The sequence below is a fragment of the Pituophis catenifer genome, unplaced genomic scaffold (assembly GCF_029215685.1).
Source record: "Pituophis catenifer annectens isolate HBS135680 unplaced genomic scaffold, rPitCat1.0.hap2 SCAF_1, whole genome shotgun sequence".
NCBI lineage: Eukaryota > Metazoa > Chordata > Lepidosauria > Squamata > Colubridae > Pituophis > Pituophis catenifer.
The window spans coordinates 233,332,803-233,358,025 of record NW_027256881.1 but is presented as its reverse complement, the minus strand read 5'-3'; the positions used below and the strand labels follow the sequence as shown (position 1 = coordinate 233,358,025).

The 25,223-nt window shown below is 44.8% G+C and overlaps 1 protein-coding gene across 4 annotated transcripts in view; it reads right to left on the bottom strand.

The window, feature by feature from the left end:
* The window catches only part of ASIC4 (acid sensing ion channel subunit family member 4), a 102,476-nt gene extending 78,914 nt beyond the window's left edge, over nt 1-23,562 (bottom strand). For 3 of the 4 annotated variants that reach the window (XM_070956744.1, XM_070956762.1, XM_070956770.1), the window contains exon 1: nt 22,123-23,562. In XM_070956744.1, coding sequence (XP_070812845.1) covers nt 22,123-22,698 — 576 coding nt within the window. In that variant the 5' untranslated portion in view covers nt 22,699-23,562. The remainder of the gene's footprint in view (nt 1-22,122) is intronic. The other variant, XM_070956753.1, reaches the window with a different exon arrangement.
* Nucleotides 23,563-25,223: the final 1,661 nt, after the last annotated feature.

Below are 25,223 nucleotides of genomic sequence, written 5' to 3'. Positions count from 1 at the left end.
TGCAAATAATTAGTGAGTGTAATTGTAGCTGATCTTTGATTAATGAAGAGGGATTCTTACCGCCTTAGGAGTCTTGGACTCCATGCGCAAGAGCTGGTGGGAATATGGAGGGGGAGGTGGGGAGCGAGAGTCCGCCACATGCAGCCTTAATTGTTCTGTTTGGAGATTATTTATCACCCTTGTGCTCCCTGCAGAAGAGAGCTGGTTATTAGTAGCTCCCAGGCTGTGGACAGACGCAAATGGGAGGGAGGGGAAAAGAGAGCAGGAAGTCAAGAGGCCATGATAGGGCATAGCCACAGCAAAGCTGCTTCACAGCAAGGAGCCATCTCTTGCTGAGGCTATTTTGGCAGCATCTGTGGCCAAGAAAGCCTAGAATGGAAAGGGGGAAATTAATGGTTGCATCAATCATGCTCCCATTTGCATCCCTCTACTGTACTCTAAGAGGGCTGCCATCCTTCTCTCCTTGCTATTGGAAACAAGGGCAGGGCAGCAGCTGAGATGAGTTCCTTCCTGATCAAGGGGTCACTGATCTCACTAAGCATTGTGGCCAGCAAATTTCTATATGGCTCATGCTTGTCCCCTCTGCAACCCAAACCACTCTATCCCAATGAGACAGAAAGGGCTGACCTATTCAGCCCTTCTCTCGGATTCACATTTAGTTCCAGAAGGCGGTAAAGAGTACAAATAAATGTGTTCCTGTCACATCTATTGCTGTCCCTTGAAGGCAAGTAGGATTAGATTAAGTATTCTGACAAATTATAGACCGGAGACTCTTGCTCCATCTCAGACCTGATACTTCCTATTTGTCAACAGATAGGGTTGACAGATCTCCCCCTCCTACCTTTTCCATGTCTTCAGTATGGGCATTAGCAAAGCTAGACCTTGTGACTAAGAATACAGATATAAGAGTGATAGAATGCAGCGACCATCCTTCTCAAGAGATCTGTACACCTGAAGATAAATCACAAATCCCCATGATACAATGCAGAAACAATACTATTATTAAATAAAGTTGAACTTGATTTCTTGAGATTTCACGGATATATCTATTTAATTTTCTTAGCAACTGTACAGTAGTAGTTTGTTATTGTCCTCTTGTGGAATGTATACTAACTCTCACATGTAGCCTGCAGCCCTGAACTAAACACATCCAACTTTCTTCAGAGCTGAAATAAAACACTTAAGTGTAGTTACTTGTTGATATTCTTAGTAGGATCTATCTTATTTACAAAACAAAGTGTGTGCAAACTTCTGAATTTTCCAGAATTCTTCTTCAGGCTGATGTTACCCTTCCCCCTTGAAAAAAAGGAAGTGGAAGAAGAAGGAAAATGTTTACATCAATTAGGCTGGATATTTAAAGCCATTACATTTATACAGTCAAATTCTGGAGTGCAGCAGCTGAGTGAACCTAAGTCAGCTTAAGGATTGACAATATCACATGAGAATGGACATTCAAAGCATCCCCATTCCTTGTACTACATATTCACTTTGAAACCATTGTCTGCAGAAATTACAACTATAACATGTTTGCACAACCAACTACTGTATGTTTAAAGGATTTTGCCAACCTGCATGACTGTAACTACAGGATATAAAATACATTATCAAGGTAGAAAGCACAGAATTCTAGACACTAGGTTCCACCTGATTATTCACCAATTCTACTAGATATTGTTTATTTTTTTTCCTGTTGTTTCAGTGGCTAAAACCAAAACTGGTTTTCAAAATGTTTTTTTTTAAATGCTCCAAAAAAATTAAAAATGCACATCTTAACATATTTTCCTAAAATTTATGATTAATCCCATTTAAAGAATGTAGCTCTCATTTTAACAATATTTAGAATGCTATGAATTTCAAAACACCTGTCTGCAAAAAGGCATTAAGGAAGAAGCACAATTTATTTCAAAAAGTGTGGATAGAATGTGCTAAGTGTGAACAATTGTGTGGTCCTTCGTGCTCTCTGAGCTTGGTTGTTTGTTTGTAAATATTTCACTACCTCATTAGTTAATGTCTTCAGTATGAGTGAGTGTGGTGTTTGTTCTCTGCTTATATACATTGTTCGGGTGTTGGTCATTTTATCCTTGCTAGTTCCTTGATTAGGGTACTATTTTCTTCTTGATGGTCTGGTGTCATCCCCTGCTTATATTGACAATTGGTTGAATGTTATTTTGTCAATTTTGCTGGCTGTCTTAAGCTAGTCTTCACCAAGCCATATAAACAAGAGTGTTAGTGTAATATAACTCAACTGCCTGCTATTATGGTTAAGTCTAGCTATGGTTAAAGAAACTCACTGCCAAGTAAGAAGAAATCCACTGCAGCACCATTATTGCCTCTCTGGCTGGTGTGCAGAACTAGCAAAAACAAAGGAAGTAGTGAGTGTTAAATAGAGTCCCAGGGGAAAGGAGGAGGGAAACAGATGGGAGGATGGCTACCAGGAAAGCAATTTTCTCAAAAGTTCTCCTGACAAGTCTTGAAACTAAAAGCTTTTAAGAAAATTAAGTAGCATGTAAGATAGGATCAACAGCCCTCTCCATTTTAGGAGCAACTGATTACAAGATAAGATACAAAGGACAAGGATCTATGGTCATCTTCATCCCAGAAAGAAGTAAACACTATGTGTTAGAAAGATCTGATTTCAATAGCAACTGAGAGATATGGTGTGTTGGGGAGGGGGAAAATACACATTTACCTAGGACCATTTGAAGCAGATCATTGGGAGCTTTCCCCAAAGGACCCAAACAAATTGGGAAAGGGGACAATGAAGCATCAGATTGAGCGTAATGCCTGTGCATGCAGGTGCAGACACAAGGATAAAGCAATCCTTTAAAGTAAGAGTTATGATTGGCTATATATGTATAACAGTGCTCCCGCTCAGGAAAAAGATTTAAGTTCTTGTGGCTAGCCCGCTGAAAATGTCAGATCAATGGGCTGCAGCTGTTGAAAGGAGCTGAGATGTTTGGAGTAATTATGGAAAGGAATAAAGAGGAACAATAACCACCTAGAAAATTAGCTTCAGTCGGTATATGTAGAAGTAAATGGCATCTTTACATACGTAATTCTCTTGCACAGCTTTGCCAGGCTTTAGGAAGGAAGGAAGGAAGGAAGGAAGGAAGGAAGGAAGGAAGGAAGGAAGGAAGGAAGGAAGGAAGGAAGGATATAGAAGGGCAGTTGAACAGTAGTTATGGGGATGTGTCATTTCCTCAGGAGAGGCCTTTCTGATGCCAAATGTTTTAGCCTTTTGGTTCATAAGAGAGGACTTATTTTCTTTGTGGCTCAAGGCAATGCAATGCTTTTCCAAGAAAGTATGGTACATTTGGCCCTGACTGTCCCCGTGTTTAGCAAAATGGCAAAAACTAATCTCTTCTGCCAAGTGTTTAGCTGCTACACTGATTTTAATTGACTTGATTTTAATTTTGATTGGAACTGTATTGCCTTTATTGTTGCATTTAATATTTTGTAATTTTTTTTTATTTGAGAACTGCCTTGAGTGCTTATATATACCGGTAAGCAGAAAAGCAGGGTATAAATTTAGTAACAATAAGAATGCAGCAATAGTATTAAAATATCAATTTATGCAAGAGACAAAGGCACGATAAAACTGCTATAGGATAATTGAAGAGAAAAAAACAAACAAACTAGTGAAGGTAAGGGAAGGTACTACCTTGAACTGGAACAACTTTAACAAGACTTTGATTTTCTAGAACAATGAGAAAGGAAGAGTTTAAGCCAGAATGTATCAGACAACTGACAACAATAAAAATAACTCAATTGTCATAGGCCAGTGGGTGATATCACAAAAATGTCCCAATCTCCCACGAAGCCAATGTCTGACTATTATGGGGCTTCAGAATTTGCCCAGATTCTGAATTTTAGTGACTACAATTCCATTTCAGAATAATTCATAATCTACCTCATTCTAGGATGCTTTTTAGACAAGGAGCAATGGCAGTTTGATCACATTCAGAATAGAATTTGTTCATGTCAGGAAGCTAGCTTTTCCAGATAATCAAATCACTCTATTTATTTATTTATCTAGCAAATTTATACGCCCGCCCATCTCACATAATGTGTCTGTGAGTTGCATACAAACAGAGCAACAATGAAAACAAAGTAGACAATCTTAGAAAAACTAAACATGAATCAAAATAACAACATGAAATAGCCACATCATTTGGGGTTTTAGACCCGCAATTATTTTAGGTTCATTTGAGGTGGGGTGGGGTGGGAGGAAGAAGGAGGATTAAAGAACAAAATATGACAACTGACAATTTTAGGTCCTTTTGTTTTTGTCATTAACATTCTGGGATCAGATTTACATCTCTCCTTCCATCTTCTGTTGTCAAATTCTCTCAAGAAGGTTCCTGCTGCCATCAGAGAACTCAAAGGATAATGTGATATCTGGGTCAGTGAAAATTGTGCGAAGGTCAGAATAATTCTCTCTTGGAATGCCCTCTTCCACATGAAGCCATCCTACCCTTCTCCTCATTGCGTATAATTGCCAAGGTGATAGGAACCACAGCTCTCCTTACTTTTTCATTATAGTCCCTAAAGATTCCACCTAAGAATTTTCACATTTCCCAATGGAAGTAAGCAGTAAGATCTAATCTCCCTATTTCTGATTGGTTTTATATGTTTTTATAACACAAAAAGAAAGGGGGGTTACAAAGAGCTGCAGTCTTAACTGAAATAGAAAGACAGGATATTTTCATTCATTAAATTGTAAATATTGTTTCGCTCTTCAAAAAACAATCCTACGAACACATTTCTCATGTATTTCTTTTAAAGAAACCTGTATCCAGTGGTGAAATCCAAATTTTTTTACTACCGGTTCTGTGGGCGTGGCTTGGTGAGCATGGCAGGGGAAGGATATTGCAAAATCTCCATTCCCACCTCACTCCAGGGGAAGGATACTGCAAAATCCCCATTCCTCCCCACTCCTGGGGGAAGGATATTGCAAAATCTCCATTCCCACCCCACTCTGGAACCAGCCATAGGTGGTATTTGCCGGTTCTCCAAACTACTCAAAATTTCCACTACTGGTTCTCCAGAACCTGTCAGAACCTGCTGGATTTCACCCCTGCCTGTATCCCAGGTAAAACTGATGCAAGTCATCCCCAGAAGTCAGGTAATACATTAAAAAAAGGGGTTCTCATTTTGGGTGACGACAGAAGCAGTGTAAACATTCCTCAGAATCCTTTCACGTGTGAGGCTTCTAGATGGGGAGTGGTTGCAGATGGGACCATCATGGCCTGAAGAAAGCTCGGTAAAAATAAATCTACTATTATCTACAGCAGTGGGTCTCAACCTTCCTAATGCCGCGACCCTTTAATACAGTTCCTCATGTTGTGGTGACCCTCAACCATAAAATTATTCCTAAGACCATTGAAAATATGTGTTTTCCGATGGTCTTAGGTGACCCCTGTGAAAGGGTCATTCGACCCCCAAAGGGGTCCCGACCCACAGGTTGAGAACCACTGATCTACAGTAACTGAGATGGGTAACTCTCCTTTCATCCCATCCAGTTGTCTTGGAAGTAGCGTCTATGCAGCATTTCAACTAACAGAGTAGAAGGGTCAATGAATAGCCAGACTGAGGGAGGGGCTAATGCAGAGATAGAAACAAACTGAGATGCTCAGAGAATTCTCTCTCCTTTGCTATTAAATTAAGTCTAGTTAATGTTATAAATTTAAATCCAAACCTATTTTGCACTGAAGGGGAAAATGGGAGTATCAGACAACTGACCATTGATCAAATATTGACATTTTGTGAAGTGAGCACCCTATGACATTCTGAATTCCTTAAAGGAAAAGTGGATATCAAATAATAAGCGAATACATGTAGATGATAGTTCCATAATGGAATTATTTGAAGGGATACAATGCGATCACATGGGCGAATCCTGAGTTTATTTATTTATTTATTTATTATTGAATTTCTATACCGCCCTTCTCCCTGTGGACTCAGTGCGGTGTACAGCCAGAATTAAAAAACATGCAGGACAAATATTAAAAAACAATTAAAAGATATATAAATTTGGCCCAATTAAAACTCACTACCAATTAAAACATTTAAAAACATTTAAAAATTTCTTCCTAAACCAGCCCGGCTTGCTTGAAAAAATGGGTTTTAAGGGCACGACGGAAGGCACTGAGGTCCTGGATTCTCCTTATCTCTGGGGGGAGCTGATTCCAGAGGGTAGGTGCCCCCACAGAGAAGGCCCTCCCCCTGGGGGGTCACCAGCCTACATTGATTGGCTGATGGCACCCTGAGGAGGCCCTCTCTGTGGGAGCGCACGGGTCGATGGGAGGTCGTCGGTAGCAGCAGGCGGTCTCGAAGATAGCTAGGCCCTATGCCATGGAGCGCTTTAAAGGTGATAACCAGCACCTTGAAGCGCACCCGGAAGACCACCGGGAGCCAGTGCAGCTCGCGTAGGAGCGGTGTTACATGGGAGCACCATGCTGCTCCCGTCACTACCTGCGCCACTGCGTTCTGGACCAGCTGGAGCCTCCGGGTGCTCCTCAAGGGGAGCCCCATGTAGAGAGCGTTGCAGTAGTCAAGGCGAGAGGTGACAAGGGCGTGAGTGACTGTGCACAGGGAATCCCGATCAAGAAAAGGCCGCAACTGGCGAATCAGGCGAACCTGACAAAAGGTCCCCCTGGTTACAGCCGTCAGATGTTCCTCCAAGGACAGCTGCATATCCAGGAGGACTCCCAGATTGCGAGCCCTCTCTGTGGGGGCCAACGACTCGCCCCCAATAGTCAGTGATGGAGTCAACTGACTATATCGGGATGCCGGGAGCCACAGCCACTCAGTCTTGGAAGGGTTGAGCTTGAGCCTGTTCCTCCCCATCCAGATCCGCACAGCCTCCAGGCACTGGGACATCACTTCAAGGGCATCGTTGGGGTGGCCTGGGGTGGAGATGTACAGCTGGGTATCATCAGCATACTGGTGGTATCTCACCCCAAAGCCACGGATGATCTCACCCAGCGGCTTCACATAAATGTTGAACAGAAGGGGCGAGAGGACCGATCCCTGCGGCACTCCACAAATGAGAGGCCTCGAGGTCGACCTCTGCCCCCCTGCCAACACAAACTGCGACCGGTCGGAGAGAAAGGAGGAGAACCACCGTAACACGGTGCCTCCCACCCCCAACTCTTCCAGCCGGTGCAGCATGATACCATGGTCGATGGTATCAAAAGCCGCTGAGAGGTCTAACAGGACCAGAACAGAGGAGCAACCCCTGTCCCGAGCCCTCTAGAGATCATCAACCAACGCAACCAATGCCGTTTCCGTGCTGTGCCCAGACCTGAAACCCGACTGGAACGGATCTAGATAAGATGTTTCCTCCAGGAATTGCGGAAACTGTCGCACGATCACACTCTCAACAACCTTCGCCATAAAGCGAAGGTTGGAGACAGGACGATAGTTGGCCAATATTGCCAGATCCAGGGACGGCTTCTTGAGGAGAGGCCTCACCACCGCCTCTTTCAAGGCAGTGGGGAAATAACCCTCACTCAACGAAGCGTTGATAACACCCTGGAGCCAGCCTCGTGTAACCTCCCGGGAAGCCAGTACCAACCAGGAGGGACACGGGTCCAGTAAACATGTGGCCGCACTAAGTCTCCCCAAAATCCTGTCCACATCATCAGGAGTCACAGCATCAAACTCCTCCCAGATAACATTCTCAAGACTATTCCTCGTCACCCTGCCCTGATCTACCCAGTCAGAGTCCAAATCCCCCCGGATCTGAGCGATTTTGTCATACAGGTATTGTCCGAAATCCTCCGCCCTGCCTTCCAAGGGATCCTCCCACACTCCTGGATGGAGCAGGGAGCAGGTTACCCTGAACAGGGCGGCCGGACGATTCCCTGATGATGCAATAGAGGCGGAAAAGTAATTAAACCTGATGATCAATGCCTGGGAATGCTGAGTATACCATTACTGAAAAGCAGGATATCAATATTTATTATCATAGATATAAAGTCTATGTGTTTTATATGTACAGTACATACGGTTCATGTTACCACGTATGTAAAAGGAAACATGATGGAGAATAGGTGAAGCATTCAAATGATGCTAGGTACTTCTATAAAAGGGACGCGGTGGCTCAGTGGCTAAGACACTGAGCTTGTCGATCAGAAAGTCAGCAGTTTAGCGGTTCGAATCCCTAGTGCCGCGTAATGGGGTGAGCTCCCGTTACTTATCCCAGCTTCTGCCAACCTAGCAGTTCGAAAGCACATAAAAAATGAAAGTAGAAAAATAGGGACCACCTTTGGTGGCAAGGTAACAGTGTTCCGTGCGCCTTTGGGGTTTAGTCATTCCAGCCCCATGACCACGGAGATGTCTTCGGACAGCGCTGGCTCTTCCGCTATGAAACGGAGATGAGCACCGCCCCCTAGAGTCAGGAACAACTAGCACGCATGTGCGGGGGAACCTTTACCTTGAGCTTTTTACTTCTATAAAATCCCTGATAGCCTAGCAGAAAATAAGAGAACATGTAAGATATAGGTGAGGCCGATCAAATTCAATTCAAGCCTTTATTGGCTGATCAATTTAATTACGTTTATACAAACTGTTCTGTTCCTTGAGATGAGAGATGTTAGTTTTTAGTATTTATACACAATTATATTTCCCAAAGAAAACATCACAGGCATGGATCCTATATGGATCATCAAAGGGAGAATTGGGGAAAAGTCACTGTTAACAGTAATGCTTTTCCTGTTACCCCCTTTGTTTATATATGCAGCAAAGAAAGCTTCTTCCCTCTGTCTGAAGGCCGTGAGGTGCCTTCAGAAAACATTAGTCTGATCCTGAAAATGGTTTTCTTGAATAGGGTTTGAAGGATCGTGGGTGGAATGTATGCTACTGAACCTTTATTTCCCTAATATTGGGTAATATGACATGATTCTGTGGCTTGTAAATGAGATTCCCTGATTCTGCACAATGTGCATTCAATAATGCCCTCCTTTGCATATGTCTTAACCATGGGCTGCCAAAGCACCAAAATTCTACACAACCTGAATGAAAAAAAAAAGAAGAAGAAAGAAGAGAGAAGAATATAGACTAGCTAGCTAGGTTGTGGCATGACCTTTTGGCCTCTTGTTATCTTGGTGCTGCACGTTGCAAGTATGTTGGAAGACTCCAGCAATTTGTGTTTCAGAATGGGGGAGGGAACACAATTTTAAACAATTATTGTTTTTTCCACCTGACTGCCTGCAAACTTGTTAATTTTTCCCCTTTAATGTGTGAAAATGAAGACAGCAGCTGCATGGAAATGAATTACCCTCTTATCCCCAGGCTCTGGCTGGTGTTCAGAGTACGCAGGCCTCTAGCACAATCATGGCCTTCTATAAATAAAGCCCAGTATCTCATCAATGGCAGAACAGCCGTGCTTTATAGAGTCGTGTGACATAAAACCGTCCCTCTTTACGGCCCTCAAATCATTTGCGTCATTTAGTGCAGCTCTGTAAACCTTCTGTTCTGCACAAAATGCTGTGTGGAGTGCTTAACGGGAGACACACTGCCACACACTCAGTTCCAGAGATTTGGGGGGACCCTCTAATTCAGAGACGTGCTTGCCTCCTATGCATTTACAAGTTGTGATACCTTGCACCAAATTCCATCCTGAAAGAATGGAAGCCCCAAGTCCAAAAATTCAGCCCACAGTTGCAGCTGGGAATATTTGGCACAAAATTCTGTGTGATACAGATATACTCTCAGAAAACATTTCTCAATGCCCCCCCACCCCCAATTCTCCCAGATGACATACACACTATTCATTCTCCTCTGAATCAGGTAAGGCTTGGGGACACTTTCCTATTTCCAGTTTCTTCTGCATTCTCTCTGCTTCTATGAGAATCAGCCATAGCTCAGTGCATTTTATGGCCATCATATAGTTTTCTTTAAAAGAAGAATATTCTTGAAAAGAAGAGTGATACATACATACATACATACATACATACATACATACATACATACATACATAAATACATACCCAAATAATAAAAAAAAATCCACAAAAAGCTAATATTTAAAGGGTTATTAACTTGCACTTTTATTATTTGATAATAAAATTACTTGCACAAGAGCCCTTGGCCAGAGAGAAGATAAAAGGTAACTTTCCCACTATGGAGTTGCTTATTGGTAACTGGCATTTTTGGCAACTGATTTTCAGTCCATTTCCTAGTCACCAATAATGCGTGCCTATTGCCTTCTAATAGATAGAAGGTATCTTATTTGGGAAGCTTTAATATGTTATTTGAGAAGCAACTTGGTATAGTGGTTAAGGCACTGGGCTAGAAATCAGGAGCCATAGGTCTCCTGCCTTAGGCACAAAGCCAGCTGGGTGGCCTTGGGCCAGTCTGCCCTAGGAAGGAATAGAATAACAGCATTGGAAGGGACTTTGAAGGTCTTCTAGTCCAACCCCATGCTCAGGCAGGAAGTGCAAAAGAAGTGCAAATGCAAAAAAAATTACATTAGTATTAGTATTAGTATTAGTATACAGGTAGTCCTCAATTTACGACCACAATTGAGCCCAAAATTTCTGTTACTGAGACATTTGTTAAGTGAGTTTTGCCCCATTTTATGACCATTCTTGCCACAGTTAAATTAATCCCTGTGGTTGTTAAATTAGTAACATGGTTGTTAAATGAATCCGGCTTCCCCATAGACTTTGCTTGTTAGAAGGTTACAAAAGGGGATCACATGATCTCAGGATAGTGCAATCATCATAAATATGAATCAGCTGCCAAGCATCTGAATTTTGATCACACGACCATGGGAATACTGCAGTGGTCAGAAGTGTGAAAAATGGTCAAAAGTCACTTTTTTTCAGTGTCATTGTAACTGAGTGGTCACTAAATGAACTGTTGTAAACTGATGACTATGTATAGTATAGTAGGGTAGGGTAGGGTAGGGTAGGGTAGGGTAGGGTAGGGTAATCTGCACCAATCTTTTAATCTTGCACAATTAAACAAACTTTACTTAATTAGTCTTGGGTTAATGAGGAAATTACACAAAAGTCATGAATCATTTCCCACTCACAAGACCATGAACATTAACAGTTCTCCCCTAAAACCTCACACATGACGTACAATATTTTAAAGCCAACATCACCCAGTTGTTGCAAGCTTAACTTCCCAGAATCATGGTATGTGTATATTCCCACTGCATGTTTTTATAGTACAGCAACAGAATGAGAATAGTTTGTTTTATCTTACAATGCTATTAATCACTCAGCACTTAAGGGAAACAAACTATGGAGACTTGTCTCATATGATCATCACTTCTTATAATAAGACCACCATGAGGTTTAGATTCCATACGCGTCTGACATTTATTTCATTCTCACTCTTTTAAACCAAGGATGTAGACCTACGTTTCTACCAAGCTCATCTTCTCTTGGATGCAGTGGTTGTCTACTGGCTAGGACTGACTCAAAGCAATGGAGGATAGGTCCAGAGTGGATAGCCATTTCCTCCTCTTGTTGTTTCTTTTTCTAACCATGTTTCTTTTTCTACCCGCCTCGGAGTCATACCAGCTTCTTAAAACAGAACAGATTATTCTTGCCAGAGGTCTGGTCACTTGCTTTGAAATTAGGCTGAGGTTGTCAACCTCTATTTTACACATTCCAACAGCATTGTGGAATAATGTCACAGAATTATAAAAGATAATAAATAATTATCCAAATCGCAGAGAAACACAGCAGGCTTAACTTATGGCTAGTGTTTCATTGTGACTAATCTAATGCTATTAATTGGTTCAAATTACAGCTGGAAACCACTGTCCTTTCAAAATGTTTCACGTTTCTCAAAACTCCTATAAATTTCTCAAGGGCAAGACTCCCTCTTAGCAGTGACAGTATTATTGCTTTTAAAAAAACCCAGTGGAGGAATTCTGTCTGCTGTGTTCCCTTGGGATTTAGCTGAAATGGGGGAAACACAAGAAGGAATAGGAGAGATTTGTGGAATGAACGCTCACACACATTCCTTGGTCACCTCGTAATTAAGTAACTGCAAAAATACCACACGGGTCCATGGGAATTTCTCTAAAATTATTTTCTCTTTTGAAAAGACAATTAAGCAAATTGTCTTTTGTCAAACCGAATAAAAATTGGTAGAGTAAAATGTGGAAGAATGTCTCTATCTGGCAGTGGTTCAAACCATTGTTTTGGTGTTACATAAGAAATGAATTACAAAGGGGTTGAAATATTCTTTCTTCCATTCATCCACTAACTCAAAGTGCGATTTTCAGTCTTTGTAGGACCAAGGCAAATGATGGTTTCAAATCTGAAAGGACAAATCAAAATATGCTGCAAACCAGGAAAGAAGGGGACACGAGGAAAAGAGAAACAGACAGGTCTATGTAAGCCCCAAACCCTTTAAAGCGAAGTTGTAGGTGCTCCATCACTGGAGGTTTTTAAGAAGAGACTGGACAGCCACCTATCTGAAGTGTCTCCTGCTTGAGCAGGGGGCTGGACTAGAAGACCTCCAAGGTCCCTTCCAGCTCCATTCTGATTCTGAAATCACAGGTTAGCAATACATTCTGATCCAGTTCAGATGAAAACATTGCTCCACTCTACCTTACTCCATGCAAAAATACATGACTGGAAGGAAAATACATTTCTGTCTGCTCTAATCCCTTCAAGTCCTGGTTGGGCTTAAATAAATGCACACCATCTTTCACGGCATTCACTCTGGCAGTTCCCAAAATTACTCATCCCACATATGACAGAGCCATTGCCAGTCCCCTCGGATACGCTCTGAGCACCTGCCATTGTGACATGGCAAGTTGCGAAAAAGGAGACTGAAGTTTTAAAAAGGGTAGATCTTTAATGGGCAATAAGTGCCCTCTAGCTTCACTGGCTGTGTATTTTTTTTTCTTTTTTTCAATTCCCGAAGTATTGTGAAGGGATATCATTTTCCAATTTATCTGGAAGTGGCTCTCCATCACTGTTTCCCTACACTGAAAAGAAATGTACCAACTCTTTGACCAAGTAGTTACTGTTCTCAGCCATGGTGTTTTTATTGTTCTTTTAAGAGAGAAACAGCATGTTGTCCATCCTAAGAAGCTTTTCTGGCATTTGACATATACTAAAGTGACCTAACAGAAGATACAATGACAGCGTTTCTGTAACCTGAAGCCTGTGGCCTTGACCCCAGAAGGCAGCCATCTGCCAAGATAAACGGCCCTCTATGCCCTCCCTTGGCAACTGGAAAGAGACAGGGGTGAGAAACGGCTGGGAGTAAGCGAGCGAGTGAGCAAACTACCCAAACTGCCAAGCTAGAAATGATCCAGGGAGCAACCTGGTCTATTTCCATGGACTTTCAAAAGCCATGTTGGGGCCAAAAGAACACTTCTTGTGAATAGAAGAGGACCTATGCAGACATTATCTGGACTTCTCGGATTTTCACCTTGTAAAAATAAAACAGTGAGTTGACAGAAAGTAGATACTGTGCACTCCTAATTTTTTCCTACTTTCTGGGCTTGGGGCGGGGTTGGTAACTTACAGTCTCTTGCAAGCTGCATAACTACTCTCAGCATCTGATCCAAAGGCTGGTAATAGTTCAGCAATATTGGGAGGGACTTAAGTTGTTGTCTTTTGATTTAGGACCAAACCAAACCAAACCAAACCAAACCAAACCAAACCAAACCAAACCAAACCAAACCAAATCCAAACCAAATCCAAAACCAAACCAAACCAAACCAAACGTCAACTAAGTGGACTATCACTCAGTCCAGAAAATCCCCAAGCCATAAGTCCTAAACCAAGTATAATTCCTAGGGAAATCAGGAGTCTGATGCCATTCTGTTAAGAAAACAGATTCTATCTGTAGGTGAAATGGAAAGTCCCCAGAGCTAAAACATAATTCAACAGACCTCCAAAGATTTCAGAGTAGTTTTATTCCGCTTGTAGAAAGTCACAAAGTATACTTTTCCTCAGAGAAATTTCCCTGAGGAGTTTAAGGGGGAATCAAACTGGGGACCTTTTCAGTGGCAACCTAAGCTTACCAGTTTTCCTGTCGCCTGACTGATTCTTTCTCAGTTGTAGGTATTCCCACGACAGCACAATTTAAGCTCTGGCAATTATGGGAAAGGCAAGAGACATCAGCTCCAGGCTAGAGCTTCAGGTTGCTTCTTGTCCCCAACGGGTGGGCAGGTAAACACAGCTGCATAGGGCTACTTCCCTCAAAGAGAGAACAGAAAGAGTAGCATAAAGGAGGCTCCTTGGGCCTAGTACTCATATACGCCCTGATAGTATTACAGACAGGCTTATTAAGTGTGTAATATTAAATTAACCCAGATAACAGCATAAGAGCTTTTAAAGTCAATTCATTAAATATAATTAGGAAGATAGCTTTTTTATGTATGGCAGCAATCTGATCTCAATCATAGGCATGGAGCTATGCCTGCTGGCATCTCTGCTCTTGACTGTGCTTCTTTCTGGGCTGAGCTAGTGTTCTCAAGCAAGGATTCACTCTTTGCCAATTCCTTTCTTAAGACCCTGCTTGGAGTAGTGGTTAAACTACCAAGATAAAGACCATGAAACTGTGAGTTTCACAAAGCCAACTGGGTGACTTGAGCCAGTCACTCAATGGCAAACCACTTCCAGAAATGTTTCCAAGAAAACTTCTGGGACTAGTCCAGTAGTTGCTAGGAATCAATACTGACTCAAAGGCACCAAAAACTTGTAAGCCAAAACTCATAGCCAATCCAGGATTTCTCTGTGGTCCTTTTCTTGGATTCCTCGGGGAATCTCAAGATCAAGTATTTCTTGTTCTATGCCTGAGATTTCTCCTCCATATGTGGTTGTGAGTAAGGAAAACAGAATGGAGAGGCAAGGGCAAGGGCCTCTTCTATTCTGCTGTCATGGACAAAGACTTGGATCCTTGCCCAACAGGGCATATTCTAACCCAGCTTACATATGTCCTGGAAGAAAAATGCCCCAACATTTCCAGCCAACCATTTCGCCCCCTCTCCTTGGAAGTTAATGAGGCTTTTGGTCTCCCAAGGCTGGTTGCGCTCCTGCCCTAGTTAATTAACTGCTCCTGGGGAACAATTCATATCTGTCAGGAGATGGGGGCTATGCCAGCTTTTAACTCCGCAGAGGTGGGGGAAAGAAAGGGAGAGCCCAGTCAATTCCATGCAGCTGCAAGGGAAGTCTCTTGAGAGCCTTCATCACTTACATTTTTGCTAATCCTAAACTGGACATGGGGTGTATCTCCAAAAAAATCCATCAAAATCTCAATGATATTGAGAAACGCATAGACTACTGTTGTCTATGGCAGTTACTTTCCTGGTTGTCCAGAGAGAAGTGCAGGCTCTCGATAGCAGCAAACTTCTTTGCAATTAGGTTTTCCATTGCCTTATGGTATACAGAAGGAAAGGCCTACACATAATTAGGAAGTCAATTAAGAAAACTCAAAATAGCATACTTGTTCTTCAGCCTCATGCAGGGTTCAGACAAAGCACTTTAGTCCTTCCTCCTCAATGCATTAACCTTTAGAGCAGGGGCCTCCAAACTTGGCAACTTTAAGACTTGTGGACTTCAACTCCCAGAATTCCTCAGCCAGCAAAGCTGGGAGTTGAAGTCCACAAGTCTTAAAGTTGCCAAGTTTGGAGGCCCCTGCTTTAGAGCCATGAACAGGAATAGGAACAGGAATAGGGTGCATTCAAGATAAGGCAGAGTTTGAAAATACGGTGGCTGGGACAGTAGCCTCACATCTGTCACAGCGTTCTTCAGCAGAGTCCACATCAAGACCTCACAATGCATCTATCAACAGCCTGCTAGAATACAATTGCTGCCAGAGATGTATGAAATAACAAGGAAATCAAAGCAACTCTCCAATGACGGAGATGGGATACCTTCGTTGTAAAAGCTGTTTTCTGCACGTTAGGAAGTCTGGGGAAGCTCTAGGCTGCATAGGGCTTTCCTGGTGATCAGAATCAGAAGCTGAACATTCCCTACCCAGAAAGGACCTTTGCGGAGAAGCAAAATTGATTAGTTGAGCTGAGCAAGGGGGTGCAGAGGCCTAGAGGCTACATCAGCTCCTGGGACTGGTTACTTATTCAGATGCTTTGGACACAGATCCCCTCTCTTTGTTGGTTGCTTATTAGCATTTTCCAGCCTGCGGGCAGCTCTGATGGATGGAGCACAGCCTTCTCTCACTGCAGAGCCAAGACTAGGCGCCTTTCTGCAGCTACAGCTTTTCTCCGATGCCTTTCGCTCTCTCCTTCTTGCCCCAATTCCTAAATAACTGAGTGGTAGCTTAGGGGCAGATAAGGTGCAGCCTCTAGATACAAGGATGATGGCCTCTTCACCTTTTCTTTCCTGCAAAATAATGGCACGTGTGAGGCTAATGAATTAGTCTGATCCGGCAAGACCCAACAACTGTCAGAAGCGATTGACTGTGGAGCCAAACAAGAACAAGGCAAGAATTGCAGGGAAGGGAGGAAACATAAAGAAAGCGCAAGCCATATATATATCCTTGCCTCCTATGCTAAAAGAAAAAGCTCACTTGTTTGGGATTGCCACTTACTGACTCTACAGCCAAACAAGCTATTAAATGGAACTATTGTGGAGTAATTGGAAGATTTTATTAATTTACGTCATTCTGTGACTGAATTCCAATCAAAGAACCAAGTAAAGTCTTTGAGAAGAAGAATGATCAGGCTTGAATAACCAGTGGTACATGCTTGCAAGTGTGAATAAATGCAGGTACAGAAATGAGTTGCACAGCACAAGAATCTAGGGGTGTTCAAAACATTATTGTTTAAAGGCTAGGAAGAGTAAGAAAAAACCCCCACATTTCTGACCTTTTACTTTAAACACAGAACACTGAATGTTAGAATATGTTAACAGTATAGCCATGCAATCACATTAATCAATGAATACGTTGTAGATCTTAATTGCAATTGGAACTCATGTAATTGTCTTAGGATGGAGACAAACAGTATGTATGGTAAGATAACAATTTATTGTGGCTTAAAAAAAATTTTTTATGCTTAAGAAGCCTTCAAAGAATGGACAGATTCATGCTGTACATCTGATGAAGTAGACTTGATGCTGCAATAAAATATGTTATTATATTAAATAAAATGTATACAAAATATAGTACTCCTATAAAGTGACATGCAGCACCTTGCCATTTTTGCTAACATCTTTTGCAGCACTCATCTTCTGGAATATGTCTCTATGAACCCAAGATTGAGACATGAACTTGGATTAATCAGATGCTTTCGATCTTGTAAATCACTTCTGGATTTTTAACAGAAAGTGGTATATAAAATTTTTAAGTAAAATAATTAAATGTTTACGGGACTAACGTACCTCAGTGGATAATTATGTGAGTAAATCTGCAGGGGATGCAGGAGAGAGAAAAACGTATGTTGTCCTGAATTCCCAGGGAAAATGGAGAAATAAATATGAAATGGAAAAGCAGACTTTCATGATGGGACGCAGAGACATAAGGGCAACTGACATCAATATCAGTTTTTGCTGATATAGGTTAACAAAATACTTTTTCACAAATCTAGACAGAGGAGACAATGAAGCAAATGTGGCAATGCAAAATTTACTGATGTAAACTCTTGAAACAATCAAAGCCCTGGACAAAAATCTGTGGTTATATTAAATGAAGGAGATTGCAGAATGGTGAAGAGGACAAAGGATTCACACAAGAGAGATAGGTTGACATACAGCAGACTGTTCCCACTTCCATTTCTCCCCCCTCCCCCAAATATGACAGGAGAGCAACAGGTTCCTCTGAAACCACTTTGCTAGAAAAACCCAGGCCAGGGGCCACATGAAACTGAAGTCGCCCAATCTGCCCGATCTAAGATTCTTTGAGGGTGATTTCCTCTAGGCAACCGGTGTCTTTCTCCGGCTTGAAGGAATCAATCTGCTCATTCCTCCTAACTATCCATCACCGTCTGGACTGCCCATGGGCTCCTTTTCTCACTTTTCCTTCCATTATGCAGGCTGTGTTAGGGAAATGGATTGCGGTGCTGCCTTCAAATAGTGGTGGCCAAGGAGCTGCACAAATGGGCAAGCAGGAGACAGCAGATGGAGGGGGAGGCAGAACAGGAAACTCATTTACCCAGAGTAAAAATAGGCTGGAAAATGTGACATTTATTAAGTACAATTGTGGAAGAAAGGTCATTGCCAGCCCCAGCATCAAGATGGGGTGCCGCTGATTATACAGCTGGGGAATGAGGCAGCAAAGCCAGGCTGAACAACAGCAGCTGGGGAGGTGGGGGAGGGCAGGGAGAGAAACAGAAATGTATGTGTGTTTGGGTGTTGCTGCTGTTGTTGGTTTGTTGTTGTTGTTTTTTTTTTGTGGGGGGGGGTGCTTCAAGCCTAAAATGCACCAGCAGTGACTCTTGCTGTTCCACATGAGATACTTCAGTATAATATCTGCCTACACCCTCTCTGACCGATCCACCGTCTCGGTCTTCAAGCTCCAATCAAGACGTTGCTTAAGGAAACCCAAGCAAAGAGACCTACTGCATCACCATTGACTTCTTTGGAAATTCTGGAGAGCACAATCCTTTAACTGGTGGCTTTCCTCTGTCAGAATCGCAGCCCTCCTTGTTTTTCAATTCAAGCTCTCGTCCAACCCTTTGGACACCATTGCAAACCTGTCTTGCGGAATTAAATAGTTCCAGCATATTCCTCACTTCCACACACACACCCATTGTGGCTAGATGTCGCATATCCCAGATGCTTTTCTTTCTCCCCTCTCATGGCCTTCAAATACCAAGGTCAAAGAAACAGGATGCGAAGGGGAAAGTGGCGATCTACCTCACAACCTCTTCCAGGGAAAGAGGTAAGACCAGCGGCATGAAATCTAAAAAGAAAACAATTGCCCTTGCCAAAGAACCTTTGACATTGACTCCATTTTTTTAGAAATACATTAGCTTCCCCTCCAAGTGCTGGAAGTGGAATCCCTGCAGAGCAGATGCCAGCTGGGTAATTGTTCTTTTGAGTGTGCACACTTGGTGTGGCTGAGCTTATTTCCTCCAGCACGTCTCCATAAAACTTCATTTGCACTTTCCCCTTTACCACTTCCTTGTGATCTGCCATGATAGCCTCTCCACCTTGTATCTGTGAGAGGCTTTGTACTCCAGCATTCCATTGAGGAAAAATGCAGTCTTGCCCCAACGGGAAGCAGACTGCTTGTCCTGTAAATACGATGGCCACTGAGTGGGGGTGGGATGCGCCTATTTAAGAAAATGAGTAATGTGAAGTTCAGATCCACTCATAATACAGATGCTTCCAGGGCAAGAAATCAAGGTTAGAAAACATACACATTTGGTAACAACCAAAACAGCTGGCTGGAAAGTGTTGCAAACTGATCCTGAAGGGGTTAATGGCTAAACCAAATGGTTTGCCTGTGATCCTTGCTGCTGCACAGGGACTGGGACAGGATGAGACCAAAGCAGAACACTTCCCTCAGCTAATGCATGGCTGCCAGGGAATCTCCTCTCCAGTAGAATACAAAGAACCAATTGATTTTCCCGGCACAGACCAAACAGCAGTTGGTGTGTGTGAGTATGTGTGAGGGGGGGGGGGCAGAGGGGGGAGGAAGGACCCTGCTTAGCACTGTTTGAGGAGTCTAAGCCACTGAGTTCACGCACAGATGCATTCACAACATCACCAGGAAAGAGGAGGTGCAGGGTAAGTGGTTGAGGTCTCCCCTTCCGTAGCCGTTCATTCCCCATGCATCTAAAGAGAGCAGGCGGCCAGCGTGGCTCAGGAGCGGGCAAAGCCCGCTAAGATTTACTACACAGGCTGGGCTTTACTGCACACAAGATGCTTACGCTGGGGAATCTTCCCAGCGGCTCTTTAATTTGCCATCCCATAAAGAATGTGAATTTGTGACGCTAAATAGAGGGAGATCATTTACCAAGCACAGCTCTTACTTACAGGTTCTTTAAAGGGGATTCATCAGGAGAGGCAAAGACTGGTGCAGCCGTCAGCTTAGCAGTGAAGTGGTCACAGCGACGGTAAGTAGCAGAAGCAGCAGCTGCGCTTCTTCCGAAGGGAAGCTGGACCCTTTCAGTGATCTTTCTGTACCTTGCTACTAGATACATACTCATCTTCCCCATGCCTTACACCTGTTATTTCTATTCATAGCCCTCCCCCTCCAAAGTAACCAAGAGCCGAAATTAATACTACAGCTAGAATGGCCAAAAAAGTAAAGGGAATCTCTCGTCCCCATATCCTCCTACCTGTCCTCCTAAAGCCACTCATTAAACGCCATGTCTTTGGCACACGGATTCCATGGATGGGACATACCCTTCCCTCAACAGCTTCCCACAACACGCAGTGCCCCCAGAACTGCACAAGTCTTCTGCTGCATAAGAGCAGACATTAGTTCTGAATCAGACATTTAAATCTCAGGGCCAAAGGACACCTTATTTAAGAAGAACCATGACTAGATTTCCTAATAATAGTGTTGGTTGGTTGTTTCATTGATTGATGGTGTTTTAATGAAATGCAGCCTTAGGAACTGCCAATTTCTCTGGACCGGCGCTTGGGAAAGAAACGGAGACTTAATTCATTGCATCAAGGAAAGAAAAAAAGAATAAACTCCTTCCTGATCGACTGTTGGCCCCATAGAGGGGAAATGCACGCCTGAGAATTTCCTTTGTGGGGCCAACAACAGCTGGATTGAAGGGCAGATCTAAACCAGGAAAACAGAACTGAGAGGCGTGTTAAACACCCTCTCGGTCCTCCTCTCTCAAACTGCTGAAGAAATTGGCAGACTCTGTGGTTGCATTTCAAGAATAACAACCATTTCAAGTAAATAATCAGGAGATCCAGATGCAAATGTGAAGCCTGAGGAATTGGGATGGTGGTGGTCTGAGCGGGCAGGGCTTAATCTGACTAATATGCAGTTTGTGCAATTTCACCTCAGTATTTTGATGGCAGGCTGATGCATCTACAGAGCAGAATTCATACTTCGTATTGCTGGTTCTTTCCCCCACTCCAGCTAGGGGTTCTGACACAGTTTACATGAGGCTCATGCAACCAAGCACTTTAAACAACCATTGATAACTCTGGACCAAAGTTGTCATCTATCTTTAGCCGGCTCCTGCCTTGTATTCCTCTGCCAAATCTGACATGCACTTTCATAGCTCAGACTTTGAGACCAGATGACAACAGCAAGCAGGAGCCTAGAAGCTGATCTTTGACCCACCTAATATGTGTGCTTATTATGCATAGGCATGGGTCATTTTCTCCCCATCTCTCCATTTATACTTCTTCTTGTTCGGCACACTCCTCCTTTTAATACCACCACCCCCACCCCCCGGCAACACGCACACAGTGATCAGAAGGCAAAGCAGTCTCCCATGTCCGCAGGAGAGAAGCAGCTCATTTCCAGAGTCATTATGGTCTGAAAAGGGTCCCATCAGGTATTCCGCCCGCTCAGCACATTTATTTCCCCAAACCACAGCGGGGATTTGTGATTTTCAGACCCAATATCAAGCAAGCACAGGGCTGGCTCATTCCACCCAGTAGGAAGCTTCTCAGATAATGCAGTCAATACCATGCCAGAACGTGCCAAGAGAGAAGATGGCAGAGTGACTGCCATGCCATCTTGGCCTGGAAAATGCCACTGCTACAATGGGCACTGAACTGGGAGTACAGTTTGTTTGAAACTGGGAAAAGCACTTAAGGAGCAGCCCCCTGGAAAAATGCAGGAATCCCTAAGCGTATTCAGTACCCATCTGGGCATCTCATATCTTTAAATATCTGAGACCTTATGGTCTTCCCTTGTAATTTACAGGATTATCAGCTCTTGCTTCCTCACTCTCAGTGGCTATCTATTAAAACAAGTAAGAGTTATCCAGGATGTTCCTATAATGTCCAGCCTGCTTATGCCTAGGTCATCCTTTTTTTCTTTCGTATATTATCTCATGCATATTTCATCCAGTGTCCCAAGTTCCCAGATGTTCGGGTAGCACTTGTACCACATCTACTCTTCTTTTTCAGACTGATACTTAAGATGCAACCTCAGCCTTGACATAAACTTGGATACTGACAAGACATTAATGCCAAAAAAAAAAAAAAAAAAAGCACGAGAAGAACACGGGGAAGTCAGAATAGATACTCACCACTGTGAAGTTTTCTGCAGAGCAATTCTCACCACTAAAGCTGCAGTTCTTCAGCATGTCATCAAGTTGATGCCCAGTGCGGTTGACAATGTCACCCATGTCTGGGTCAGGGTAGAGCAGGTCAGAGGCCTTGTGTCCATCACGGTCCTTGGGTGGCAATCCAGTCATGTTGGCTAGGTGAAAGATATCGGCGTCTGTAAGCGCCGAATGACGGAAACGGTTGATGTTGCAAATGGTGACGGCTGGGAAGACCATCTTTTGGGTAGCTTCCTCGCCCAGGGTGGTGACATGCGGATGCTCCAGGTAGAAGAGTGCTGACCGAGCTGCCTGATACAAGAAAAAGGCCAAAGAGGCCACAAATGCAAGTGCCCAGAGGGCCTGCCGGACCCCCAGTTGCCCTGAGCGGCAAATATGAGCCAGGCCGTGCAGGGTGCTGGTGCCAGCAAAGGCGGCCAGGTCAGGATGGTGTGGCCGGCTAGGCTCCTCTAGCAAGCTCTCCTTGTCCCCTTCCTCTTTCGCCGCCTGCTTCTCATCCTCCTCTGCAAATTTGATTTTGCAGACAATCTCAATCGGCATCTGTGCCGAGGCACCAGGCAGCACGCTACCTCCCCAGTGAGGGGAGGCAGTGGAAGCCTGAGGTGCCCCGCACCGGCCGGTTACCCCTGGCTGCTGCAGGACGCCCCTAAATTAGTAAACCCAACCAGGGAGGAGGAGGAGGAGGAGGAGGGCGACTGGGGAATCGGGCCCCAGTCTCTCAGAAGCTTCTGAACGCAGCTTTCCTCTTGTCTCACTAGTGATCTTCTGGTGCTTCCGTTTGCTTATCTGCACAAGCCCAGCTGTCAGAGCTGCCCGCCGCTCCCTGTGCCGCTGTGTGTGCCGCTCCTCTGCACGCCCGGTTAAGACCCCACCAGATACAGGCAGCATTTAGGCATCATGTGCTAATAAAATCCAGGGGATACTTAATAATTCAAGGCATGTCAACATTATTTCATCCTCATTTTTTTTTTTTGAAAAAGAAAAAAAAAAAAGCAGGGTGTAGGGGGGAGAGCTAGCGGAAGATAGAAGCCAGAGCTTGGATTGCCAGAGCCACCACTCCAAAGTGCTGCTAGAGCCACTTGTTTGAATCACTCGCAAGCTGGCAAAAGTCTATGCCAAGGAAAGGAGCAAAGGAACCAGAGATCGAGGCTGCCGCCGCCGCTGTTGCTGCTGCTGCTGCTGTCGGCTGCGGGAGCTCCTGAGACAGACTCCCTGGCTCTCACTCCGTGCCTGACACCCACTTCCTCCGGGGAGTCCCTTCAGGTGCCCAAAGCGGCTGCCCGGCTAATTCCTCCTACCTTCCATCTCCGCGGACCTTCCGACGCCTCCTCGCCAACGCCGCGGAAGAAGAGAGGAAAAGTTGAGAGGGACGGAGACTCCTCGCGTGTCGTGGGTTGGTACCAGGTCCAATGGACAGCGGCGGCACACACGACACCCCCCCCCGCACCCCCCCCGCAGGCTCCAGAACTGTCTTAATTGGAGAAGGAGCGGCGGAAGAAGGAGAAGCGGAAGCGAGGAGGAGACGCCCCCTCCTCCTATTGATCCCGCTCCCCACGGAACAAACAAGAGGCAAAAAGTGAAAGGCTTATTGATCGGCGGGAGGGAGCGCAGCTGCCGGGGATTACGGCACGCGCGAGCGGGCGGGCGAGGCGAAGGAGGCGAGCGCTTTCCGAGGCGAATGAATGCCGCGCAGCCGGGACCACGGCACTGCCCAGACCCAGGCTGCAGCGCAACCCCCTTCCCTGCATCATCGATCCCCTTCCCTCCCTTGGCTCCGGAGGCACTTTAATTGCTTTTCCAAACGGATTGGAGTTCCTCCCACCCGGCCTGCCTGACAAGTGGAATCCAGGCTGGGGAAACCCACCAGCAGCTGCAGTTGGCGCGGGACCAGAGCTCGGAGCGCTCCGGCCCGCGTGATGCACTAGAGGACGCCCGTGGGGCGGGGTGGGAGAGCCGGGTAGGGCCGAGGCGGAGGAGGAGGAGGAGAAGGAGGGCGCCGGCAGGAAATGCAGGCTCGCCAACCACGCCAGCAGGTGTTGTGCGGAGGCGAGCGGGAGGGCGCAGGCAGGGTTATCCCGGCTGGGTTTAAAGTTCTGGGAAGGCGACGCCCGCCTTGCTCCGAAGGCAGTCGGGCTCAGGCCGCAAAGCGATGGTCGGACTCGACTCTGCGAGGGAGCTTCCAGGCGCCGGCCAGACGAGTCCAGACGGCAGGCCGCGGTCTTTGGGGCGCTCCCTCACGGAGATTCCAAGCTCGGCTATACTGAAGGCTTCGGCGCGCAAAGGCCGTGGACGGGTGCTCCCTTCTGGGGAGAGAGGTCCTCCGACCGACCGATCGACTCTCCGTTTGGGGGATCGGCGGGGTTTTCGGCGGCCCATGGTGAGAAACCGCCGCTACGGCAGGAAATGTGCTGCCGCCGCCGCGCTCTCGTTCCCAAGACCGCAGTCCGAAATCCCTTCTCCCTCGGCGGTTTTGCCTGTCACCGCGAGCTTCCCTGGGCGGCAAGGCCCGATGTCAACTCCAAATACGGCCGAGGAGCTCGTTCGCCCGTCTTCCAGCCCTGAAATCGCCTTGCAAGGAAAAGATGCACGTCCCTGCGGGTGAAGATGGAAGGATAAGTCCCTTCTGGACAGGAAGCGCTAACCGATGCCCAGGGCGGAATGCCAAGGTGGCTGTGTCCCAGCGGGAAAGGGGTGGAGGTGGAAGTGGCAGAAAATTAGGAGAAGGGCATGGAGTTTCTCAAATGGAGCTGAACGATCAGCGTTAAGGAGTAAGGAAGTCAAAAATCAGGGAGAGGATCCGGCCATTGCAGTGCCAGTTTCAAAAGGCACCACGCCTGCTTCGCCTCGCCATAGTGCACAGTGCAAAAGTTGTACACTGAAATACTGGTAGTGGCAGACCAAGCGGTTGTGGTTGAAGTCACTTTAAGATCTTTTTCAAAACTGTATGCTGAGAGTATTTGAGACACAAATACTCTCAGCCTCACTCTATTAAGTGTCAGTTGTTCTTGATTCCAGATTACCAAAGTCTAGAATAAAAGATTTGTTGCTTTAATTTCTGAATGCTT